General features: G+C 41.4%; 1 protein-coding gene and 1 long non-coding RNA gene across 17 annotated transcripts in view; one reads left to right on the top strand and one right to left on the bottom strand.

The window, feature by feature from the left end:
- The window catches only part of PIP4K2A (phosphatidylinositol-5-phosphate 4-kinase type 2 alpha), a 186,428-nt gene that overhangs the window by 152,871 nt on the left and 7,065 nt on the right, over positions 1 to 26,492 (top strand). For 5 of the 7 annotated variants that reach the window (XM_086334478.1, XM_086334477.1, XM_086334479.1 and 2 more), the window contains one exon: positions 19,574 to 19,687. In XM_086334478.1, coding sequence (XP_086190604.1) covers positions 19,574 to 19,687 — 114 coding nt within the window. Of the gene's footprint in view, positions 1 to 69; positions 19,132 to 19,573; positions 19,688 to 25,874; positions 26,418 to 26,492 lie in introns of those variants that run through there. The other 2 variants (XM_086334482.1, XM_086334483.1) reach the window with 2 other exon arrangements.
- Positions 1 to 26,492, bottom strand: part of LOC147361070 (uncharacterized) — a 52,730-nt gene that overhangs the window by 2,241 nt on the left and 23,997 nt on the right. Inside the window, exons 2-6 of one of the 10 annotated variants that reach the window (XR_015139706.1) lie at positions 25,536 to 25,656; positions 25,275 to 25,452; positions 14,450 to 14,678; positions 1,776 to 1,871; positions 11 to 73 (exon numbers count right to left, since the gene is read on the bottom strand). This is a non-coding gene — a long non-coding RNA (uncharacterized LOC147361070). The remainder of the gene's footprint in view (positions 1 to 10; positions 74 to 1,775; positions 1,872 to 14,449; positions 14,679 to 25,274; positions 25,453 to 25,535; positions 25,657 to 26,492) is intronic. The other 9 variants (XR_015139708.1, XR_015139702.1, XR_015139710.1 and 6 more) reach the window with 9 other exon arrangements.

Raw genomic sequence — 26,492 nt, forward strand, 5'->3', positions numbered from 1 at the left:
GACTCCTTACCTTTCTCTGAGACACTGGACTTTAGGTAATACTTGAACCACATTTTGTCGATTATGCAGGACTCTAGACAGATTCAACGGGAATCAGCTTAAGAATTTGGAAAGCGGCTTTCTGTGCATGAACCTAAGCGGCCTGAAATCGGGGGCGTGTTTACATGGACGGTGCCTCTGTTCTCAGCTATTCCTCATCATGCTGAGGCGCCTTTTCTTGACCAAACCTTTTGGAAGCTGGGCTCAAGGTTTTTGTTTCTAAATTCTTTCAGGCTGGTATCATTCAGTTTAGGTCTGAATTTTACAGATTTAAAAATCTTTTGCTTATTCATCTAGAAGTTTGTGAACATCTACAGTTACTGTCCTAGCTTAAGGGGCTAAAATAATGAACCACACAGACATGTCCAACAAAGCGACACACACGTTAAATAGGAACTGACCGTAGCAAGTGCTAAGTGCTTTGACAGGAAACATGTAGCAAGGGACCTAAATCTGGCTTGGTGGTCTTCTGGGAAGAGCTGATTGGAAACCTGAAGAACGGGTAGGAGTTAGCTAGAGGAAGAGGAAGAAAGAGCAGTGTGAGCAAGGGCACACAGATGGGCAGCACTTGGTGCTCCTGCTGGAGGATGAGGTGAGGCCACCTTGCAGGACCATCTGGAGAGGCTGCTAAAATAACCCAGAATAGATGGTGGCCTGACCTGGGGTGGGAGAAGATAGAGAGAGATTTAGGAAGAAGAATCCACAGACCTCAGAGAGTGAACGAGGGAGGTGAATGGTGCCAGAGAGTGTATGTGGAGGGAGGGCGGGGTTAAGGCGACTCCCAGGTTTCTGGTTTGGACAGTGGGGTGGGTGGGAAAAGGGAGCAGATGGAGTAGTTGGAATTGTCATCTCAGCATCAGAACAGACGTCCAGTCGGCATAAGAGGCTGTAGAGAGGGCTTCAGCTGGGAAAGAGGGCTTCAGCTGGGAAAGGGGGCTTGGGAACCTCCTGGGAATGATGATCAGAGACAGGGCAGCGTTGATGAGGTCATGCAGGACTAGCCTAACATAAGAAAGGAGACACTCACTCAAGCCCAGGAAGTACAGGGAGTCCTGTACAAGATAAACCCAAGGAGGAACATGCCGAGACACATGGTAACCAAACCAACAAAGAGAAAATATTAAAAGCATCAAGGGAAAAGCAACAATTAACACCTAAGGGAACCCCCATAATGTTATCAGCTGATTTTTCAGGAGAAACTGCAGACCAGAAGGGATCCAGCAATGTTCTCATTCAGATTTGATAGAGAAATCAAAAACTTCACAGACAAGCAAAAACTAAGAGAAATTGGCACCACCAAATGGGCTTTACAGCAAATCTTAAAGGAATCTCTAGGCAGAAAAGAAAAGGCAACTAGAAAAGAAAATTATGAATGGGAAACCTCACTAGGAAAGGCAAACATAGGGTAAAGGTAGGAAATCACCCACACACAAATATGACGTCAAAATCAGCAACTATAGCAGAGAGGAGTACAATGCAGGATATTGGACACACACTAGAAATTAAGGGACAGGCAAGTTAAAACAATCTTGTATTTATATATAGACTGCTATATCAAAACTTCTGGAGACTGCAAACCAAAACTCTACACTAGATACACAAAAAAAGAAAAAGCAATCCAAACACAACATTAAAGATAGTCATCAAATCATAAGAGAAGTGAACAAATGGGGAAGGGAAGAACAAACACAAATCCAAAACTATTAACAAATTGAAAATAAGAACATACATATTACCTTAGGGACTTCCCCAGCAGTCCAGAGGTTAAGACTCCACCTTCCAATGCAGGGAACATGGGTTTGATCCCTAGTTGGGGAACTAAGGCCCACATGCTTCAGGGTGCAGCCAAAAATTAAAAATAGTAATAATTACCAAATGTAAATGGATTAAATGCTTCCACCAAAAGACATAGACTGGCTGAATGGATACAAAAACAATATCCATATATATGCTGTCTATAAGAGATGCACTTCAGATCTAGGAACACACAGAGACTGGAAGTAAGAATGGACAAAGGTATTTCATGCAAATGGAAATCAAAAAGAAAGGTAAAATAGTAATACTCATATCACATAAAATAGACTTTAAAGACTATCATCACAAGAGACAAGGAAAGATGCTACATAATGATCAAGGGATCAATCCAAGAAGAAGATATAATAATTTTAAATACATGTATACCCAACATAAGAGCACCTCAATATACGTAATAGCCATATAAGAGGAAACTGACAATAACACAGTAATATTAGAGGACTTTAACACCCTATTCTCATCAATGGACAGACAGATCATCCAGACAGAATATCAGTAAGGAAACACAGGCCTTAAATAACACATTAGACTTAATTGATATTTATAGGACATGCCATCTGAAAGCAGCAGAATACACTTTCTTTTCAAGTACACATGGAATATTCTCCAGGATAGATCACATCTTGGGCCACAAGTCAAGCCTTGGTAAAGCTAAAAAAATTGAAATCAGGTATCTTCTCCGATCACAATGTTATGAGATTAGAAATCAAACACAGGCAAATAACTGTTAAAAAAAACAAAACATATGAACACATGGAAGCTAAACAATATATTACTAAACAACCAATGATCACTGAAGAAATCAAAGAGGAAATAAAAAAATACCTCTAGATAAATGAAAACAAAAACGCCACAATCTAAAACCTACAGGATGCAGTGAAAGCAGTTCTAACAGGGAAGTTTATAGTAATTCAGTCTTGCCTCAGGAAACAAGAGAAATCTCAAACAACTTAACCTCTTACCTAAAACAATGAGAGAAAGAGGAACAAATAAAACCCAAAGTTAGTAGAAGGAAAGAAATCATAAAGATCAGAGCAGAAATAAAAACAATAGAAAAGATCAGTGAAACTAAAAGCTGGTTCTTTGAAAAGATAAACAAAATTGATAAACTTTAAGAAGAGAAAGGGAAAGGGCTCAAATCAATAAAACTAAAACTGAAAAAGGAGAAGTTATAACTGATACCACAGAAATACAAAGAATCATAAGAAATGAAAAGAATCATAGACAACTTATATGCCAATAAAATGGACAGCCTAAAGGAAATGGACAAATTCTTAGAAAGGTACAACTTTCAAGACTGAACCAGGAAGAAATAGAAAATATGAGCAGACCAGTCACAAGTACAAAAATTGAAACAAATTTTAAAACTTCCAACAAACTAAAATCCAGAGCCAAATAGCTTCACATACATTTAGAGAAGAGTTAACACTTATCTTTCTAAAACTCTTCCAGAAAATTGCATAAGGAACACTCCAAGTCCATTCTCTGAGGCCATCACTCTGATACCAAAACCAAATATGCCACAAAAAAAGAAAATTACAGGCCAGTATCACTGATGAACATAGATGCAAAAATACTCAACAGAATACTAAGCAAACCAAATCCAACCATACATTAAAAGGATCAGACACCATGATCAAGTGTGATTTATCCCAAGGATACAAGGATTCTTCAATATCTGCAAATCAATCGGTGTGATACACCACATTAAGAGACTGAAGGAGAAAACCATATGATCACCTCAATAGATGTAGAAAAAGCTGTTGACAAAATTCAGCAGCCATTTATGATTTTAAAATGGGCATTGAGGGAAATTAACATAATAAAGGCCATATACGACAAATTCTAATTTCTTCAAGAAAATTAGATACACCAAGAAGGGAACATTTCATGCAAAGATGGACACAATAAAGGACAGGCACTGTAGGGACCTAACAGAAGCAGAAGATATTAAGACGAGGTGGCAAGAATACATAGAAGAACTGTACAAAGAAGATCTTAATGACCCAGATAACCATGATGATGTGATCACTCACTTAGAGCCAGATATCCTGAATTGTGAAATCAAGAGGGCCTTAGGAAGCATCACTACAAACAAGCTAGTAGAGGTGATGGAATTCCAGCTGAGCTTTTTCAAATCCTGAAAGATGATGCTGTGAAAGTGCTGCACTCACTATGCCAGCAAATTTGGAAAACTCAGCAGCGGCCACAGGACTGGAAAAGGTCAGTTTTCATTCCAATCCCAAAGAAAGGCAATGCCAAAGAATGCTCAAACTACCACACAATTGCACTCATCTCACACGCTAGTAAAGTAGTGCTCAAAATTCTCCAAGCCAGCCTTCAGCAGTACGTGAACCGTGAACTTCCTGATGTTCAAGCTGGTTTTAGAAAAGGCAGAGGAACCAGAGATCAAATTGCCGACATCTGTTGGATCATAGAAAAAGCAAGAGAGTTCCAGAAAAACATCTATCTCTGCTTTATTGACTATGCCAAAGCCTTTGACTGTGTGGATCACAACAAACGGTGGAAAATTATTAAAGAGATGGGAATACCAGACCACCTTACCTGCCTCCTGAGAAATCTGTATGCACATCAAGAAGCAACCATTAGAACCGGACATGGAACAACGGACTGGTTCCAAATTGGGAAAGGAGTACGTCAAGGCTGTATATTGTCCGCCTGCTTATTTAACTTATATGCAGAGTGTATCATGTAAAATGCCAGACTAGATGATGCAAAAGCTGCAATCAGGACTATAGGAAGAAATACCAATAATCTCAGATATTCAGATGATACCATCCTTATGGCAGAAAGTGAAGAAGAACTAAAGAGCCTCTTGATGAAAGTGAAAGAGGAGAGTGAAAAGCTGGCTTAAAACTCAACATTCAAAAAACTGAGATCATGGCATCTGGTCCTATCACTTCATGGCAAATAGATGGATAAATAATGGAAACATTGACAGACTTTATTTTCTTGAGCTCCAGAATCACTGCAGATGGTGACTGCAGTCATGAAATTAAAAGGTGCTTGCTCCTTGAAAGGAAAGCTATGGCCAACCTAGACAGCATATTAAAAGGCAGAGACATTACTTTACTGACAGATATCTGTAGAATCAAAGCTATGATTTTTCCAGTAGTCATGTATGGATGTGAAAGTTGGACCATAAAGAAAGCTAAGCACCAAAGAATTGATGCTTTTGAACTGTGGTGTTGGAGAAGACTCTTGAGAGTCCCTTGGACAGCAGAGATCCAACCAGTCCATCCTGAAGGAAATCCGTCCTGAATATTCTTTGGAAGGACTGATGCTGAAGCTGAAACTCCAATACTTTGGTCACCAGATGTGAAGAACTGACTCATTGGAAAAGACCCTGATGCTGGGAAAGAATGAAGGCAGGAGGAGAAGGGGATGAGGATGAGATGGTTGGATGGTATCACCAACTTGATGGACATGAGTTTGAGCAAGCTCTGGGAGTTGGTGATGGACAGCCCAGCATGCTGCAGTCCATGGTGTCGCAAAGAGTCAGACATGACCGAGCAACTGAACTGATGACAAACTCACAGCCAATACCATTCTCAGCAGTGAAAGCTGAAAGCATTCCCTCTAAGATCAAGAGCAAGACAAGGGTATCCACTGTTGCCACTTTTATTCAACACAGTTTGGAAGTCCTAGCCATAGCAATCAGAAGAAAAAATAATACAAGTAATCCAAATTGGAAAAAAAGTAAAACTGTCACTGTTTGCAGATGACATATTACAGGAAATCCTAAAGATGCTGCCAGAAAACTACTAGAGCTCATCAACGAATTCAGTCAAGTTGCAGGATACAAAAGTAATAACAGAAATCTCTTGCAATCCTATATACTGTCAACAAAAGAACAGAGTTTAAGGAAACAATCTCATTTACCATAACATCAAAGAGAATAAAATACCCAGGAATAAGCCTACCTAAGGAGGCAAAAGACCTGTAATTTGAAAACTATAAGACTGATGAAAGAAACCTAAGATGATACAAACAGGTATACCATATTCTTGGATTAGAACTCTTACAGGAAAACATAGGTAGAACACTCTGACATAAATTGTAGCAATATCTTTTTTGATCCACTTCCTAGAGTAATGATAATAACAAAAATGAAAATGGGACCTAATTAAACTTAAAAGCTTTTGCACAGTAAAGGAAACCATAAACAAAACAAAAAGACAACCCTCAGAATGGGAGGAAATACTTGCAAACAAAGCAACTGACAAGGATTAATCGCCAATGTATACAAACAGCTCAGGCAGCTCTATTAAAAAGAAAAAAAAATCAAAAAATGGTTTCTCCAAAGAAGATATACAGAGATGACCAAAAAGAACATGATGAGATGCTCAACATCACTAAGTAGCAGAGAAATGCAAATCAAAACTACAATGAAACATCACCTCACACCAGTCAGAATGGCCATCATCAAAAAGTCTATAAACAGTAAATGCTGGAGAGGGTGTATAGAGGAGGGAATCCTCCTGTACTGTTGCTGTGAATGTAAATTGGTTTAACCACTATGAACAAGGAACTTTATGCAGGTTCCTTAAAAAACTAAAAATAGAACTACCATATGATCCTGCAATCCCATTCCTGGGCATATATTCAGAGAAAACTGTAATTCGAAAAAATTCATGCACCCCAGTGTTCACTGTGGTGCTAGTTACAATAACGAAGATGGAATCAACCTAAATGTCCATCCACAGATGAAGATAAGGCAGATGTGGTACATATATACAGTGGTATGTTATTCAGCCATAAAAAAGACCAAAATAATGCCATTTACAGCCATGTGGATGGACCTAGAGATTATGGTAAGTGAAGTCAGTCAGAAAGAAAGAGACAAATACCATATGTTATCACTCCTGTGGAATCTAGTTTTTTAAGTGATATAAATGAACTTATTTACAAAACAGAAACAGACTTACAGATTTCAGAAGTAAACTTGACAGTTACCAAAGGGGAAATGTGGGGAGGGACTTATTAAAAAGTTTGGAATTAACATACACACAGTACTGTATATAAAATAGATAACTGTTAATAACAAGGACCTACAATATAGCACAGAGAACTACTCAATATTCTATGTGGGGAAAGAATCTGAAAAAGCATGAATATATTTATAACTGAATTACTGTGCCATAGTCCTGAAACCAACACAACATTGTAAACCAACTGTACTCCACTGAAGTTTTTGTTAGTAAATAAAAATGAAGTGAGGCAGAGAAAGGAAACGCTGGCTCCTTTGAGAGTTTACATTGTTACTGTGCACCTGTGACTCTATTTCCACACTTCCAGCCTCTGTGTAAATCACCCTGAAGGCACCAGCTTTGACCCAAAGCAGCAGAAATGACGGACTGTTGGCCTCCGTGTTGCTATGTAAACGTTTCTTCCAGGTGCTGAAGACTCAAGTGGGTGTTTAAGTTTTAGTCCATGAGAAACTCGGAGACTCACTATTATTGGGATCTTCTGCTAGGAGAAAATAATCTGGGCTGTTTAAAGGACCACACACTAGCATTGAAAGAAGGCTTTCTCAGCATCATCAAAAGAAGCCGGCCCCCAAGTAAGCTATGGATGCGATGCCATGCGCTACACCGCAGGGACTGCTCTGCTTTGTTCCCTAGTCTCCTGTGACCACAGCCAGCGGTCTCCGCACCACCACCCCAATTTTGATCTCTTCAGGTTCTAGCTCCAAGGGCTTGCTTGGTCTACTCTGACAATAACCAGTGCCAAGAAAGACAGTTACGGCCAACGGGGTGATTGCCTCAGAATCCCAAATCCTAAAACAAGAATGCATGTGAAGGAAAGCCACGGTATTTGACATGGCCGTGACGGTTCATCGTCTGTCTGTCCCTCCCCATCTCTGCCTCTAGGACCACACGCTTCCCAGGCACCCCTGGCACCCACCACAGCCCCACTCCCTCCCTCAGCAGCCTTTTATTGGTGTAGGTTCCTGTGACAAGGCAGGAAATCACAGAATGTGTTTAACAGAAACCCAGTTTTCTGAGGATGCTTCTTATCATACACTGAATGTATGCAAACTATTCCTCAAAACATCTCCCCAGAGGTGGACATCAGAGACAAGAGGGACCTTGACCGTCAGAGTCCGGTTCCCCCACCTCACGTGTGACAGATCCAAGACCCGGGAGCCTCTCTTCTCACACTGCATCACACAGCTGGTGGCAGAGGCAAAACCTTACCTGGGCAGGGGGTGGTGAGGGGTGTATTTTTTTCTATTAATCTCAATATACTGGGATTTAGAAAGGTACTTAATAGTAACCAATGTTTGTTGAGCATATACTATATGCCAGACCTGTTTTCAATTTTACACAAATTTGGTCATGTCATCCTGATCACTACCTTTGAGATGGGGGCTATTGCTACTTCCTTTGTGTAAATGAAGTTACTTGACAGACAAGCTCTAACCTGTCCCACAGTTCTGACATGACAAAGCCAGGTTTCCAGTCTACAGTGCACATTCCTAACCTTCTAAATGTTTAGGGCTTCCTTAAAAAAAAAAGAAAAAGAAAAAGAAAAAGGGATTTATTATCAAAAATTCATATTAATCCCATGAAGATGAACAAGGAGACATTCCACCACATTTCACTGACAAAAGCACATAACGCAAAACCACGTGGTGCTAAGACAATTCATTGAGTCTTGATTTAAAAGTTAGAAAAGTAATGAAATGACTTGAAACCATGTTGGCAAAAACAACCAATTCATATTTCCTCCATTTGAGACGTATAGTTACTTCTGTACATATAGTCTGTCTTACTGTATCTTACACTATATAAACATTAAGACTGTTTATACAACAGCCCCAAGGAAGACGTCAATGCTTTCTGCTCCTTTCTGGGCTTGGGGTTCCTGATAGCTCTTCCTCCAGGAGCAGCAGCTCCAAAATGCCATCCAGCCCCGCTTCTAGCTTATAGGCGCTCACTGGGAAAGGCTTAAAGACACGGGATGTGAAAGTAATTAAAATTGGTAATTGATGGAGACTGTGCGTGCTTTGACAAGAGAACATCATGCCTCTCTGATAAGGCAGTTTGTTTATAAAAGCTAGCAACAACCAAAGTAATATTTACTAAACTGTAATACATAAAGATAAATGAAATGAATCAATGGAGCTGAAGTCTTAAAAACTTTGGATTTTTAAACTCAAAAAAATTTTTATTTGCTTTCTTTTTTCTGTCAATTTTCAGGTTTTCTTTCCATGATCAGTAAATATTTTTGACTCTTCTGAACAGCATGCTCTTGCCTTTATAAATTATCAAAATAATCACTTATCTCTGGTTAGAAATAATTGGAAAAGGCTGAAAATATTTTCTACAGTCTAGCCTTTATAAACGAAATCAAATGGTTTGCAAGAATATTTTCATTGCAGTCATATAATCATTTTCTGAAAAATTGCAAAGAACAATTTTCATGGAGAATCTCCACTGATGTGGCTTAGTCATCTGGATTCCTAATTTTTCGTTCATTTGCATCATTGTAGTTGTTTTAATTTCCCATACTTTTCACTTGTTGATGACAAGTTTTCAAACTGTCATTTCAAATATTTCATGATATAGGTGCAGACAAGTCTCATCCCTACGATTTGAACCTGACATGTAATTAGTGTGATCTGCATTAGCATAATAATGAATATGGAACTGAAGGAAATAAAGAAGCTATTTTCCAACAATAATGGAATCAGTTTCATGGCAACAAGTATCAGAACATGCACGTACAGATGTCTTGAATTTTTTTTTTTAAAGCAGAATGGTGCTTTAAAAAAAAAAAAAAACCGGTGTCAGATTCTGACAGCTGCTATGACTTGTTTTATTCTTTAATTCTTTCCTTTATTAATGGAAGGGCATCTTCCATTCATGGCTCCAGCAGTTTTGCCCCCTCTAAATGAGACAGAAACGCGAATCTCCCTGGTGGTCCATCTTTTCACAGCTGCGCTGCAATTCCAGTGTGACATCAAATTAGTAATTATAGCTGAGCAGACTGCTTTTTACAAATGACAGTCTTAGCATGCTGCCAGCAAGCAAGCTACCCAGCAGGGAACCCGGACAAGTAAAAGAAAACATAACTGGACTCACTTGATTTCTGGGGGATTTGACCTGCCTCTTTAAAACGCCCATGTTCTTGAGAGAGTGAATGAGGCCTGGGGATTTACACAAATGTGCATTTTGTTCATCGTTCTGCACAGTTCTTCTCAAAACTCATGTCTGGTTTTATTAAGTAAAGCCAAGCCTGTGTAATGGAGTCATTGGGTCACAGTAAGAAGATTCCTTTTAACATCTAACCTTCTCCCTGGAACCTATTTGAAAGAAAACAGCTGCCCTGCAATTGGCATTTGTATAACTATATTGGCAATAATCACTGTTGACACCTTGATAATGGGCTACAAAAAGCCGCCTGGTCGATTCTTAGGAATTGTGAATTGTGCTAGCAATTAAGTGACTGTCACCATCTCTGACATTGTACCTATTATTGACTGAAGGTTCAGGAAAATTCATCATTAATACCCTCACACACACACACACAAAAGCTTTCCTAAACCAGTTTTCAGCATTTCTTTTGTGATCTTTAACTTGTAACAAATTATAATTAATTACCACCTCCAGCTGGTTCTTTGGGATGAGTGAAAGGCAAGGTAACAAAGACAGTGAGCTCAGAGCAGAACAGGAGCAGCAGTGCGTTCTTCTGGGAATCTTCCTTTGCTATCAGTGAAAAAGCGCTTCCTTTTCCGTGTCAGTGAATGACCAGTTAAAGGGAGGTTGTCAAGGTTTTCAGGTCCTCAATTCAGCTAATGCTTTAACCTTCTGTAAAATTTCTTCTCTCTCCAGATGGAAGTGAATTATTTCCTTTGCCAGGGCTAGATACGTCTATCCCAGCACCCAAAGTGCAGGGGAAATTTTCCCATCGGGCAGAAGCAGGGCCATCTGCCTGTCTCCTGGCCCTGAAATGCTGTATTAATGTAAAAGGGGACTTGGAAGGGAAAGGCACCAAACCAGAGCCTTAGCCAATCTGAGTCCCAACGCCTGCTCTGGCGTTAATGGAAGTTTGGGGATAAATCATTTGACTTTGTCTTCATTCGTAAAATTAAAGGATCTCATTGGTCCTCATGCTTTATCGTTTGCGAGAATCTCTTGTTTCAGGTGACTCTTTCCCTCCTGCAAAGGTGCACCGCAGCCGACTTGACAATCACCAAAGTCCTGTCTGCTCTGGCCATGGGTTATGGTGATTGCTATTACTAATGGAAAAAATGTTCTAAACTGTTACATAAGTCTGCAGATGTCTGAGCAAAGGCTTAAGAACCCTATAATGTAAACCATGGGGGTTATTCTGGGAAGTGGAGTTTTAAAGTTTGATTCCTTTGGAATTTGGTAAGAGTGGCATGTGAAGAGGAAAGATAACATGCAGTATAATTCCTGGGAGCTTCTCCCAGATGACAGCATGAGAGTGCTAAGGCCAGTCTGGGCTTATGGCAGTGTATAAACACAGCTTCACTGAATGCACTCAACTCAGATTATCCCAAGCACACAGAAGCAGTGCTGTTAGATGTGGAAATTTCTGACAACTTATGCAGTTGATTCTAGAAAGAGTTGGAGCGGAGATACAACTTCCAAAATGTAATATGGCTTGAATTTAAGCCAACCTGCTGCAGATGTATAATAAAACAATGAACTTCTAATGTTCACTAGACTGGTATTAAACCAAAAACTATACAATTTAGCAAACTTCGTGCATTTTCAGACTTTGACATTTTTTAGACTGTCACCAGAGAAGGCAATGGCACCCCACTCCAGTACTCTTGCCTGGAAGATCCCATGGACAGGGGAGCCTGGTAGGCTGCAGTCCATGGGGTCGCTAAGAGTCGGACACGACTGAAGCAACTTAGCAGCAGCGGCAGACTATCAACATCCAGGCCACAGAATCTCCCAATCAGATGGAAACACATCAGTTCTGTAAGGCTTGCACGTGCTTCATCTGTCACATCACAGCTCACAGAGGAAAGCCAAACCATCACCATGCCACTTAAATGGCCCTTCTGAGAAGTCTGACAGTATTAGGAAAGGAGTAAGTTTCACTTTCTTAATATCAGCTTTTAGGGAAAATAAATAACCAACAGCTGGGTCCTGCCAGTCTTAACAGTTCTAAATTGTAGAATTACGACAGGGCTTATCTGGTTTTGTGCTTCCTAGTTGCAGTGCTATTTCTCCAAGTATGTTGAGGTATATTCTTTCTACATTTACACAAAGAGGTCCAACACAAAAATTATGTGAGACTTTCATATCCAGATTCTGGTCACAAATATATACATTCTCAACGTGGAAACAGCTAGTCATTGACACGTTGGATCATTTCCCAAGCTATGAACTCGTGTAGACGTTCCGCTTATGTTTTTAAAGGTTATATGTACTTTCTTGTGAGAAAACACCTGTTATCTTTACTACTTCTGTTTGAACTTTACGCATATTCACTAATTTGCTTTTTCATGTATCAAATTTGTGACTTGGATGTTTTGAGAAGCAGAACTGATTTTATTATAAAATCTTTAATCTCTCTTACTACCCCCAAATTGATACCACATATGTGATGTTATTCAGGCAAATTATCTTTATCCCAGCTCCAATATAAGGATTATCTAAAAAGTCTCTCCCTTACAGAAATATTTCTGGAGTATATCTTCAGCCCTACAGACTCTGATTCTTATGCCGTTACTTTGGCAAGCCTGATGAAAGGGGGTTTATTCTTTCTTTGCAAGTTTATTTTCATTTAGATGAGCTTGGACTAACAAGTAAATCAGAAGCATCAGCAGTCCCTAACTTGAGACAGTAACTAGTACATATTTTTTATGTTGTGCATTCAGTTCCAAGTGTAATATGGCTCATCAAAGGGACACCGGACAGCAATTTTAGACACCAAGGCTTACAATTAGACTTTTTAAAAACAGGTTGCCAAATGAGCACGTTGAACAAAAATTCATTTCTTTCTGAAATACAAGTCCTTTAATCAGAGAGTGCCATGCTATGCATCATTCTTTTCATTGAAACCTTCTGGTGCCAGAATCCTGTTTGCAGTAAACACTCGAGTGTGATAGAAGTACATTCCATCTTCCTGTTAAGGTTTCCATCCTCAAATGTGACTGTATATATACTTTTGGCTCTGAACATTTTAAGTACATGTATTTTTAAATTTTTCTGTTAGTAGCAATTTAATAGACTCTTTGTAAAACTTAATTGTAGAATGATGTTAAAAGCCAGTATATTTTCATTTGAATTCTGTATTTGAAGTTTTTGTCTGTAAATACAGATTTTAAATATTTGATTTTAAAAATGTTTGAGTCATCCAAAAGACATTTTAGTGACATTAAAAAGCTAATGAAAATTTCCATGTAATTTCTGGCTTTACTAATAACTCTTAACATATCCAATATTATTAAACTCCACACGAATGACAGCAATCATGCACCAAGTTACAGAATCCAATGAAATATAACTTATTACTAACAGGTTAACTCTCAAATATAAAATTTAAATCCTTTTAGTAAGCATATTTTTGTTTTTGGAGAATGTACAAAATTCAGTAATTTAAAATTTTAAAGTTTATTAAAAGTGCTAAATATTTTTATATTAGAAGCAAATGCAAAGTGCAAATGCCTTGCATTTTCTAAAACTCTTTCTACCATCCTAATGGAAGGAAGCAGAGCCCTCTGCTCCCAGGATCCATGATTTCTCTCTGGCCACCGCCTTCTGCTAAGCTGGCTACAGAGGCACAGTTCTAAAAACAATGCTCTGGACTTTGTAGCTCTTAGTTATGAATACTTTTCCCTTTTTCACCTCAAACTGCTGGCCAAATGTGTCCTAAGAGATCATTTACATCTTTTATTGGATCCTAGGGAATACTTACATATTCAGAAGTGTTTATACATTTAGAATACTGTCCACACATCAATTCTCTTTAAGCCCTGATGCACATAAAGCATCTTTGACAATGACCAATATTGTTAACAGTGTGTTTCTTACTATTTAAGAGTATGGACTTGCTGAGTGACAACCTATAATACTGTAGTTTGAAAGAAACCAAGAACTGGCACTCTCCTTGTGGCCCAGTGGTTAAGACTCAGGGCTTTCACTGCCAAGGGTCTGCATTTGATCCCTGGTCAGAGAACTACAATCCCACAAGCCGTCTAGCATGGCCAAAAATAAATAAAAGACTTTTCGCCCAATAGTGTAGTCACAAAAAGCAAAGGAGGGAATGTTTATCAGGAAACAGTTTTCTTTCTACAGCCCACAGCAAAAAAAACCCACTTTAGAAAGTGTTCCCAAGGAGCTTGCTACTCTCTAGTTTTTGGGGGGTGTTTTCTGGTTACTGAGATTTCAATTAGTGAATCTTTGCTTTAAGTCAGCAAAATCGCATTCACTAAGTTACCCAATATTATCATTTACTCTCTGAGAAAAATGAAACCCATGAAAAATTAAGACAAACTTCTGTCTTTAGCCATATATATAACTATTTTATTCCACATTAATAAATGCCATAAAATATACTTTATCAGTCTAAAATTTTAACTTACCCAGTTACTGTAAAGCAACATTTTATTCTCACTTGGATTTCAGTGAAGCTTTCTGGCTAGGGAGAGCTTTTGCAGTGACCAGAGGTCTTTCTGGCCAGGAGGATTCAGTCCCGGTTTGGAGAGCAGCCAAGGCAGGGGCGTGCACAGCCTCTACTGCACCTTGTGTGACTCAGTGAAGTGAAACAGCCTCGAGACAGTCACGGGAGGTGTTCGTGCCTAATGAGGAAACCTGAAAACGCAGCCAGTTGTAAACATGGCTTACTGATATCCCAAATTTAAAGAGCCTATTTCTTCTAGAAAATCAGGAAGGATAGACGCCTATATTCATTAGTAGGAAACACTTAGTAACACCATTGGTCATGGTCAAAACTGATGGGAAACTAAGGTGCAAACTAATACCCAGTGAGTTCTCACTGCCAAGCACTGTGTTTCCTGGCTTTTCATTCAGTCACTAACCCTACTGGATAAGTGTTGTTAATATCCCATTATATAGACGAGGAAACTGAAGCTTGAACGGATTGAGCAGCTGGGTCTAAACACCCCAGCTGTTATAAAAGTGTTAAATATGCCAACTTTGTATTTTAAATCTTGCTCTGGATTTATCGCTGATGAACTTTTCTCTAGATTCACACACCATACTTGAGAATATGACCAGCAAATAACAAGAATATGTATATGTAACTCCACGTGGCAAGGAGAGCCCTAAGCTTTTTAACTGTACAAATGAGTGTAATACTCACAACAGTGTTGTCTGCTAATCCCCATTTAAAGATGAGGAAGCCAAGCCACAGAGAAGGTCAAGTAACTCGCTCAAGTCACACAGCTAACTGGAGGAGCTGAGATGCAACCCAGGTGGCGCAGTTCCAGCCTATGCTCAAAAGCGCATGCTTCAGTCTGTGTCCCAAGTAGAAACCTGGGCCATACTGACTCTAGCTGCGGGGGATCACCTGGCAGGAAAGTACCAGGAATAGTCACCGTGCCAATTGCATCCACCCAGCGAACACAGGATAGCTTGCTTGCTGGGAGACGAGTGTCGCTCTGCTTATGCCATTAGCTGTGTTTGTACATTCACACATCACATCAGTAGAGATGAATGCCATTTTGAGTCCAGCCCACCCCAGTACAGTCACTTCCTGCAAAAGGGATGTAGATGTGAGCTGTGCTGGCCTGGGTTTTACACACCTCACTCCCTGGCCAGGCCGGGCAGACCAAGGAGGGCAGCGTAGGAAGGGCAGGGCACCTCGTCCTCCTTGGCATTGCCGCTTCTAAGCACCATGTGAGGTACTGGAGGCTCCCAGTCTACACAACACCAGCTGGGAGAACGTTAACGCAGAGTTAATAAATGAAGACCTAACCTACAACCACTTCAAAAAAGGTGACTGACCACTAGCTGGGAGCCAGCCTCCGAGTCCACAGTTCACAAGTGTTTCTGAGCTGATGTCTTTAGCCCTAGTGGTTTCCTCCGCCCTCTAGCTAGTTCTGCATTGAGTTAGAAAGGCTATGAAAGATGCCTGTTAAAGAACCAGACCCAGAGACTTCAGCGCTTTCAAAGCTCCCCTAAGTGCAAATAATCTGGTGCTGCAAAGCAAGGGGTGGGATTGGTTGCTGCCCACAGTCATTTCTGTGCTGCTCTGTAGACATCATCTTTGTGGACACTGTTAACACCAAGAGTTTATGATATTCATTAATTCACAGCAAAATAGTTTCCCTCACATTAAAAAAAAAGGTGCATCTTTACTATAGATGCTGCTCATTGTTAGAAGGATATATTGAAATTTATAAGAAGTCAAGCACCAGGGTTTTCTTGAGGGTGTCTTGTTGTCAGGTGACTTCAGTTTTGTCCTTCAGTGCTTAGTAGAAAACAGTGAAGCTCTATTTTTAAGGAAAATATTTTCTCTCAACCTATAATACAGTTTTAAACCCACACCAGTTACTGAATGCTCCCAGCAATGACAACGACAGTAAGTGCCACTCGCCTCACTATCTAAACGTCACACAGGTTTTGGCCAAAATCTCAGTCATTCTGCTACAGGTAGAGTGGTGCTGAGGAGGGCATGGCAGCCCACTCTGGTATTCTTGCCTGGAGAATCCCATGGGCAGAGCCTGCTAGGGTACAGTCCATGGGGTCACACGGAGTTGGACACGACTGAAATGACTCAGCATGCACACTCAGAATTGCGCTAAGAGTCAGGCAGCCCAGGTTCCCACCTTAGCTCGGAAACTAGCTTACCAGCTCCACTTACCAAGCTGGGAGACCTTAGCTGTGTTATCTCACTTAACCCGGTTGCTCTGTCTGTAAAAAGGACGGTGAAAATTAGGGTGGTTTTGAAGAGTAAATGAGATGATGCACTTTAATAAATGGATGCACGTCAAGGGCTTAGCAGGGTCTCCCCTTCTGCATGTAGAGGTCCTGCAGAGGTCCAGAAACTGGCCCCTGGCTAGTAAGGGAAGGATTAAGGCTAGGAACCTCAGAATTCATGTTTCTAAACCCTGGTGCTCCTAAGCAGTCTGCCATCCTGCTTACACCGGGGGGTGGGCATCTGTGGATCAGCATTGGGTTCCTCTAACCACTGCTCTAAGGATCTACCTACACCTCTTGAGCCTTTCAGTAAGCCCTTAAGTCTCTTAACCAATCTGGTTGCCCTCTTTTGAACTTCATCCAATCTAAATACATCCGTAGTGCCTGGAAATTTCACAAGTAAGCCTCGTAATATAGTACAGCGTGTCCAGAGTTTTATGAGGTAGGATTATATTCTCCCTGTCACAGGAGGTAGTTCTGCTGGGGTGACCCTAAAGCGGCACTCATTCATCTCCATGAATGTGACCAGTACCCCCAACACAGATTGTGTGTCATTCACTGCCTTGTCCGTAGCCTGTCAGCCCTGCCTTCAGGTTTCTCGCTCACAAACAAGAATCCCTCTCCTGTTCTTTGCTTACACTCATAAAATGAGTTGTGGAGTTTAGGCAGATCTGAATCCTTAATGCCCCCCCAACACACACACACACAGCCATCCCCTAAATGTAGACAAATGCCCATGATGTCTACTTAAGGAATCCTGATCCTTCTGCGTCTCCTATGTTTGTACATAGGTCTGGCTTCAGCGCTTTCTGAAGCACTCCAGTTTTTCACCTTTCCTGATGCTTAGCTTCTGACAGGCCTCTGAGTTTGTTAAAACTTCAGATCTTCACATTTCATTCACTGTGAAATTTCATTGTTTCAGTTCCAAGAAAATAACTTAGGGTCCATGTAATTGACTCAAACATTTAATAATCTTCACATTGAGAGTTTTCTTTCACATTTTACATGTTTAAATGATAAATGACCAACTTAGGCAGTTAATCTATCTGGACCCTGGTAAGTTTTTATGATGAAGGATATTTCATTTCTTTAGACTGACTGAGCATAAAAGTATTTGAAAGTAGATCAGTCCTCAAGAACCGTATTATTTATCTGTATGCCTTATGCACTGCCTTGTTTTCTTGCTTTCAGTGTCACTCATACAAAATTACAAACTCCTTTAAGGATAGAAATGTTCACCTATTCATTTTTACACTCCTGTATGTGACAGTCATTCAGCAACCACTTATTGAATGGAATCTTTGGGTTTCTGAGCTTTGCAAAGATAATCTATTTAGCAGTAGTTATATCAAAATCAGAACTCACAAAACTGCAGATTTTCTCAAAGTTAAAATGAGTAGCAAAGCTACTGACTTAGAACTGCATAATACACACGCATGTGTGTCTACCGATAGACATGAGTAGTTTACACACATGTGTATACCTTACAAAACAGGAAGAAAAAGTTGAGCAGTTCAGAGATTTGGAAGGTGGTTCAGCTTCCCTGGTGGCTCAGATGGTGAGGAATCTGCCTGCAATGCAGGAGACCCTGGTTTGATCCCTGAGTTGGGAAGATCCCCTGGAGAAGGGAAAGGCAACCCACTCCAGTATTCTTGCCTGGAGAATTATTCCATGGACAGAGAAGCCTGGCAGGCGCGACTGAGCAACTAACACCTTCACTTTTTTTTTTTTTCCAGTAAACATATGTACCCAGTGAGTGTTTTGTACCTCTGAATGCGGGGAGGCAGTGTGGGGACCAGGATGGAGAATATTTTCTTTCCTTGGGGTTTTTTCCCCCATTTGGTTCACACTTAGGGAAAGGAGGCATTCATTAGTATACTAAGAAAGGCAAGGTATTATGCTGAATTCCTTTCAACTGGAAGAAGAGGAATGGTTGTTTTTCACAAGGTCAGTCAAAAGGAGGGAGGAGGGGTTTTGAACTCTCCCAGAATGCAGGTTGCACAGAGGTGAATGGTACACACTACTTTAAAGCTAGGCTGTTTTTGTTTTTTTGCTTGCAAACCATATTTTGATAATCATGCATTACTTTGTGTTGGTCAGCATAAGTATAGTTTAGTTGCCAGCTCACTACCATCCTGTTTATTTTTAAAGGGTAGACGTCTCACCTTAATATGCTTTATGCCAGAAGACATTTTTCTTCAATATTATCCAAATGAAAAGAGGACTTCCTTCTTGGAGTGGTGTGCCGGAAGGTTTAGAAGGGCAGATGGCCAACCTCTGGCTGCATATTCTCCCCAACTTAGATTTGTACATGATTATGGGTGGCGCTTTTCCGAGCAAGATAACATTTTATCTTGAACCCAGATGAACATGAACCCAGCAAAGGCTACCCCAAAAGAGTGTGTTGGGGGAGGGGGTGGGGGAGGAGTTGGGTTGAACCAGTAAGAAAATTGAGGGTTCCTGACAAAGAATTTCAAGAATACTAATTCTGTACTTAGAAGACTTCTTGTGAATCCAAGAAAGCCGTCAGGTTCCTTCTTAGGAAACCATGAAATCTGTTACAAAAGCCTCATAATATGGAGTATGCCTGACTCCATTCCTAGTGGGAATGCTTCCAGTGGTCATAGCTCACTGGCGCCCCCTTGCGGCACGCAAGCCACCTCACATGTTGTTGCCTTGGGTAAGACCCCTCAGGGAGCAAGGCAACTCAGCCTCCGGGGTGGAAACTTAACCTCCAGGATTGGAGAGCGTAGGAGTCCTTCAGATTTTTGTCAAGCTCCTTCCTTATTCTTTTTCTCAATTTCTCAATTCTTTTTTTTTTTTAGGCCAAAGAACTGCCAACTCTAAAGGATAATGATTTCATTAATGAGGGTCAAAAGATTTATATTGATGACAACAACAAAAAGGTATTCCTGGAAAAGCTGAAGAAGGATGTAGAGGTAAGGAAGAAAAAAAAGAAAAATCAATATAAGGGATGGCCCCTTATATGAATGTCAACACTACTGGGTTTTTAGAAGCTTTTAAAACCATCTATTTGTATCTGAAACCAAGGCAAAAATATATGTTGTACATTAGACAAAGCAGCTATAAACAGGTGTAGCTCATGTGTGATCTGATTTAAAAGAGAAGTGTGCTGATTCAGCAGCTCCCTCCTTCAGAGGACAAACGAAAGCAGGCACATGGTGTCTTCTGCTGGTGTCCCCTCCCCCAGGGTCCCACCTTCTTGGTTGTGGGGATAGCCTGTGCGAGGTTACAGCCCCTTCAGACCCACCGCCTTTCCCCGCCCACCGGCAACCAGGGCCGGGGTGGAGGGGACTGACTGCATTCTGTCAAAGACCAGAGCATGTTGACAAGTGTATGGTGACTGTTGAATTTGGGGTTTTCTCCATCTGAAGCACATCTGGGTGTTAGGAAACACCAGCCTCAATAATACTGCCACCAGCCTCTATGAAGTCAGCATCGTTGGGCCCATCAAGTCAGCCTTGCACAGCATGGGAACAGCGCAGAGGCAGTGTAGGACACCAGGGTCAAGGGGGATGCTGTGAGAAAGAGATGTGGGAATGGCCTTTTAGTCTATAAAGGAGTTTTCTTTGTAAATATTGTTTTAAGTATTAAAAATACACCTTTCCCTATCTTTTATTTATTGTAAAGGCAGTGCAGTTCTCCCAATGAACTTCTTTATATAAATCTACTAGAAATAAATTCAGGAAAAAAGTTCTTTTTTTGAAGTTTGTTAGGTTACAAAACAGTGCAAAGAGAGCTCTAATTTAGACAGTAACTAAGCTACAGTATTCTTAGCTGTGACTTTTGTTCATGTGTGCATTTTTTGTTTTTGTTAACTTGGAAATACAGTTCCCCACATACCAGTGCAGATCTGCTACTTAGAAAGGCTTTGTGAAAAGATTCTTTCTTGTGTCATTAAAGACAAAATGACTTGGGAATTCCCTGGCCGTCCAGTGGTTAGGCCTCAGCGCCTTCACCACCAGGGCCCAGGTTCGATCACTGGTCAGGGAACTAAGACCTGGCAAGCAGGGCAGCATGGCCAAAAAAACTGAAATGAAACAAAAAATGACTTAAGCCAAGAACAAACAAATGTCATGGATTAGATTATATCCCCCATGAGGGCAGAAGCAGTATTATAATTTTCTTTCTAATCTCCTAACATCTTTCATTTAAAGACACATAGACTGACCGAATTAGTTCATGATTATTTTTAGTTTACAAGTTACTTTAAGGAATTTTTTTTGCATTTTAACCTATATCATATATATGCTTTGATTAGAACCTAGATATTGGTTATCTGTAAAGAAGACCACCAAGTGTCTTGTTAAAAAGTAGTTTTTCTACAGTTTCTCATTGTTCAGCATTTATTTTTCCTCAGTTGTCAGCAGTTTTTATTAAAATGCATATTAGTTAAGTATTTCCCTTTTATTTTGGGATCAACTTGATCTGATAACTAAGAGGGCGGTGGCACCCCACTCCAGTGCTCTTGCCTGGAAAATCCCATGGACGGGGGGACCTGGTGGGCTGCAGTCCATGGGGTCGCTGGGGGTTGGACATAACTGAGCGACTTCACTTTCACTTTTCACTTTCATGCATTGGAGGAGGAAATGGCAACCCGCTCCAGTGTTCTTGCCTGGAGAATCCCATGGATGGTGGACCCTGGTGGGCTGCCGTCTACGGGGTCACACAGAGTCAGACACGACTGAAGCGACGCAGCAGCAACTTGATCTGATAACTAAGTGCCATAGGTAGACATACTATTTGGGAGTTTTATTCATTATCCTGAAAGGCTTTGATCCTGAGAAGTAATACTGCTTTAGCAGTTATAGTAAATAGCCCTTAGGGATATCTCATCTGCTTGCAAAAATGTTTTTTATCTTTTTTTCCTCTCAGCTGTATATCACTCTGATTTTTAGACTCCAGAAATTATGTAACTGAAGCCATTCAAATTTACAGTTGAATTACACAAGGATTCTCTTTGCCTTTTCATTGTCTCTAATAGTGTTGTTGACGAGAAGATTTGGTTAATTTTAATCCCATCCATGGCTCTCCCACTTAGCTGTTTTGTTTAAATGGAGGCAGGCCATAAAGCAGTCTTTCATTTTAATAAAATTCTCAATGGTTGGTAAGTGTCTAGTTTTGAAAATCATGCAGAAGCATTATTAATTTTTAAGCAGGTAATTATGGTAAAGTAGCTTGACATCTGATAGAATGTAATCTAGTTTCATTTTCCATCAGTTCCATGCTTGCTAATTTAGCTGGCTGGCCTGTTTAAGTACAGGATGGGGTGGGGAATGGGGGTGGTGACTTAATGTTTTAAGTAAAAAATGAATTCATTACAGCTCAAATATTTCTGTAGGAAAATAAGAACCTAGCCAGCTTTTCTCTGCATTTGAAATTCTGTTCTATTTATATGCTGGGCAAAGTAGCAAAGTACGTTAGTCCTGATAGCTTCACACGTGAGCATATGTGAGCCCTTTTCCCCAAAGAAAGCACTTGATGGAGAATGGAAGGTCACTTTTGCCCTCTGACTCTCTTCCTGTCAGCTTTGACCGTGGCCATGGAGGGCTGGTCCTCGTCTCTCATGGCCTCACACTGGGATCCAAGTTTCACATACGAGACTACGCCTTGTGTCCCATGGCATCCACCCCATCACAGGCCATCTCATGCCTCACATTTTTTTTGGGGGGGTGGCGTGGAGGGGAGGGAGCAGCTATCAAACCACCCATGACATTTTCCACAGAACTAGACCAAATAACCCTCTAAAATCTATATAGAACCTTTAAAGACTCAGAATTGCCAAAGTAATCCTGAGGAAAAAGCACAATACTACAAAGCTTGTTGTTCAGTCACCAAGTCGTGTTCGACTCTTCACGACCCCATGGACAGCAGAACGTCAGACTTCCCTGTCCCTCATCATCTCCCGGAGTTTGCCCAAGTTCATGTCCATTGAATCCAAAGCTACAGTAATCCAAACAGTGTGGGGCTGGCACAAAAACAGACATACAAATCAATGGAATAGAACAGAGAGCCCAGGGGAAAAACCAGCACACCTACGGTCAAAGGAGACAAGAATACAAAATGCGAAAAAGATCATCTGTTCAGCAAGCGGTGCTGGGAAAGTTGGACAGCCGCATATAAATCACTGAAGTTAGAACACACCATCAAGCCATGCCTAAAAATAAACTCAAAATGGCTTAACAACTTAAAGATATGACCATAAAACTCCTAGAAGAAATCATAGGCAAAACATTCTCTGACATAAATAGTACCAATGTTCTCTTAGTCAGCCTCCCAAGGCAATAGAAATAAAAAAACAAATGAGACCTAATCAAACTTACAAGCTTTTGCACAACCAAGGAAACCATAAACAAAATGAAAAGACAGCCTACAGAATGAAAGACAATATTTGCAAATGATGCGAACAAGGGCTTATGTATTTCCAAAACAAGGGATTATGTATTTCCAAAATACATAATCAGTTCATACAACAACAAAAACACAAACAACCCAATCGAAAAATGGGCAGAAGATCTAAATAGACACTTCTCCAAAGAAAACATACAGAGTTTATTAACAGCTCTTTGGCCATACAGTTTTCAGTAAGTGTTTGTAACAGGGCTCGTAAAGGGAATACTAGCTCAGATTTGGCATAATGAAGAATGAATTATGAGGGAAGCAGGTTAGGTGGGATATTCTGAGGGACAAAGAAGCTGATCAAGTTCCGGCGGACAGTTATTAAGAAGTTGGAAAGCAGGGGAACCTAAAGATTTTTAAATCTTCATGGTTTGAAATTTTATATATTTAAAAACACTAATTTGAGTTAGAAGTTTAAAGGAATGAGCAGAAAACAGTAAATGTGTTTAAGTTCCAAATATTAGCTGGAGACAGACCCTCCGGGCAGCCCTGAATCCCTCTTCTTCTTGGGCCTGTCATCTTCAGCCCACAGTAGTTTCGAGATGCCCTACAGCGACTTTCTCCAGCAGGAATCTCAGGTCTACTGCCTACTGTGTTTCCCTCTACTTTAGAAGAGATTTTAAACGACGTTTTGTGATAAGAGCTGGGGCATCAGTACAGGCTGTTCAACACATCTCCCCTCTTGGCGCATGTCTGTTTAAGTTACATACTTGATGGAAAAAAGGCTTTTACCACAGCAACAACAGGGACAGTTGTAAAAACCACTTCCACTGCTACATGCCAGGCACTTCTCATTGCCCCCACTACGTTCTCTCTAATCCTTTCTCCACCACTGTGAGTTTACTGGTGCGGTCCCATTTTATAATTAGAATAACTGAGGTTCAGAGTAGTGAATTCATCATCAAGACACAGAGCGAATAGGTTCATCAACACCATCTTTCATGGAAGAGAGGCGAGGATGTGGAAATCAGACTTGTGGACACAGATGGGAACAGACAGGGTGGGAGGAACTGAGAGCGCCGCACTGACATATATACACTGCCATGTGTAAAACAGACAGCTAGTGGGAAGCAGCTGTAGAGCACAGGGCGCTCAGGTTGGTGGGATGGGGCGTGAGAGGGAGCGAGGCTCACGAGGGAGGAGATACATGTATGCATGTGGCTGATTCATGATGCTGTACAGCAGAAACTAACACAACATTGTAAAGCAATGATACGCCATAAAAAAAAATTCCATAAAAGATGGAGCAAGTAACCTAAGATTTAATTGCCCATCTGACTCCAAAACTTAAGTTCTATTTAAGATAATCTGATACTTCAGTGGGTCACCGTTATCAGCTAAAGCTATACGTTTAACCCCTGTGCTGTCCTTGGTCTTCTTCATTGGTCTCAGTCACACGGATTTGAAGACTTACATAATCCCCCTTTCTTATATAATCCCCACTTGGGGCTGCAACTCACCTCCTTAGTCTTGGGCATGTCAGAACAACTTCTTACCAGGAGATGCATTTTTCATCTCACTGATACTTTAGTGGGTGATGCCGGGAGCTAACTTCGCTTTTATTATTGAATACAAATGTTTCCTTTCTGGGTAAGGAGTCCAAGCAGTGGTCAGACCACAGATCAGAGACCCAGGAAAGGAGCTCTGGGCCGGGCTGACATTGTGAGTAGCACAGGTGCCAGGGGAAGATATGGGCCTGCAGACTCACTCTACTTCGAACGGCAGTAAAGCCCCGGCTGTTACCCTTTCCCTGCCTGACCTTTGGCACGTTAATTACAGGCAGCCCCTTTTGTACTCTCCAAAACACTTGAAAGTGGATTTGTACCTCATCCATCTGAAAGTCAAAGGGACCTATATGTACAGAGAGACTCTGCTCTGCAGAGCAAAGATATGTTGTAAATGACCTCATTTTCTTCCAATGGGTGCTGCCTCTTGCAGGCTCATAGAAAGGTTTTTTGTTGTTGCTTTATTCTTTTTATTTGGTTTAGGGGGTTCTTTTTCTTAGAGGAAGGGGTCAGGGGAAGTTAGAGGAAAGGGGTACAGGGGAAGTAGCAGCAGGCAGTCCATTCACTTGTTCAGTAAATATCGAGTAGCTACATCACTTACCTGGGAGTCAGGAGGGCAGTGATGGCGTCACCGAACCAGGTTCGTTTGTGCCCAACCTGGAGCCAGCCAGACGCCGAGGTCTAGCAGCAGAAGGTTTATTCGCGGGGCAGCCAAGCAGGAAGAGCAAATCTCCAGTCCGCCTCCCCAAGCTAGGGGCTCGCTCGAGCGGCAGGGCGGTCTGAGGCATGGAGCGTAGGGAAAAAAGATTGGGAAAAGGTGCGCGAATCCTCGTTCGGCACAGGCGTAAACTAGGCTACTGACCTCTGCACGATCCAAGGGTGGGGCTGGCCATCCTCGCACGTGTGAAAGACCCTCACGCATGCCCAGTTGGAGGGTCCGCGGGTCTATCCAGCTGAAACTCGACAGAGCTGATTCCGAGTTCCTAGAAAAGAACAGGCAGACAACATTGTTCGGGCTACATGCCCCTTGGGGGACCTGTGAGTCTTAAACGACCTTGATTAGTGAAAGCAGGTGAGATGATCTGGCTAATCATAATGCAGTTTCAAGGGCAAAACCTGCCAGAGCCCCTGCCCCTGGGGGCCTGCAGTGTTTGGGGAAGATAGAGAAGTTTCTCAAATAATTTAATAAAATGAAAAAAAAAAAAAGTGAAAGTGTTAGTCACTCAGTGTTGTCCGATTCTGGATTCCATGGACTGTAGCCCTCCAGACTCCTCTGTTCATGGAGTTCACGTGTGCAGCTAAGCCAGGGGTCCTTAGGGCACACATATGTGCAGGGCACACGTGCCCAGGCAGGAGTTGTGACAGGCTTCGGAGAGCAAGGGCCCTGCAGCCGTGACTTCACGGTTCTGTGGGAGGTAAAGGACCAGAGGCCAGAACAGGATGCAAGACGGCCTGAGGGGTGATGAGACCAATCTAGGTCCCATGGACCACGTGAGATGTTGTTTCTACCCTTTGAGAAATGAGACCCCATCGAAAGGCGTGACAAGATGAAATGCTTCCCCCGCCAGAGGACCAGAAGGGGAAGTTCCGACAACATGCAGTCCTTGCCACTTCTCAGGGACCTTCCAAGGGCCAGAGGAAGCAGGGAGAGGGAGAAGGGGGCTTGTGCCTTGTCACCCTACAAGCTGAGCAGGACCAGGCCCGGCCAAGCCCCACTCACCCTGCACCCACTACACACTTTTGGGTAGGAGATGTTGCCACCGGGCAACCCACATCTCCAGCTGTGCCCACACCTCTGGAGGGCATCCAGGGTGGGCAC

The sequence above is a fragment of the Bos grunniens genome, chromosome 13, assembly GCF_055505025.1.
Source record: "Bos grunniens cultivar Pamir isolate PY7600 chromosome 13, Bosgru_T2T1.0, whole genome shotgun sequence".
NCBI lineage: Eukaryota > Metazoa > Chordata > Mammalia > Artiodactyla > Bovidae > Bos > Bos grunniens.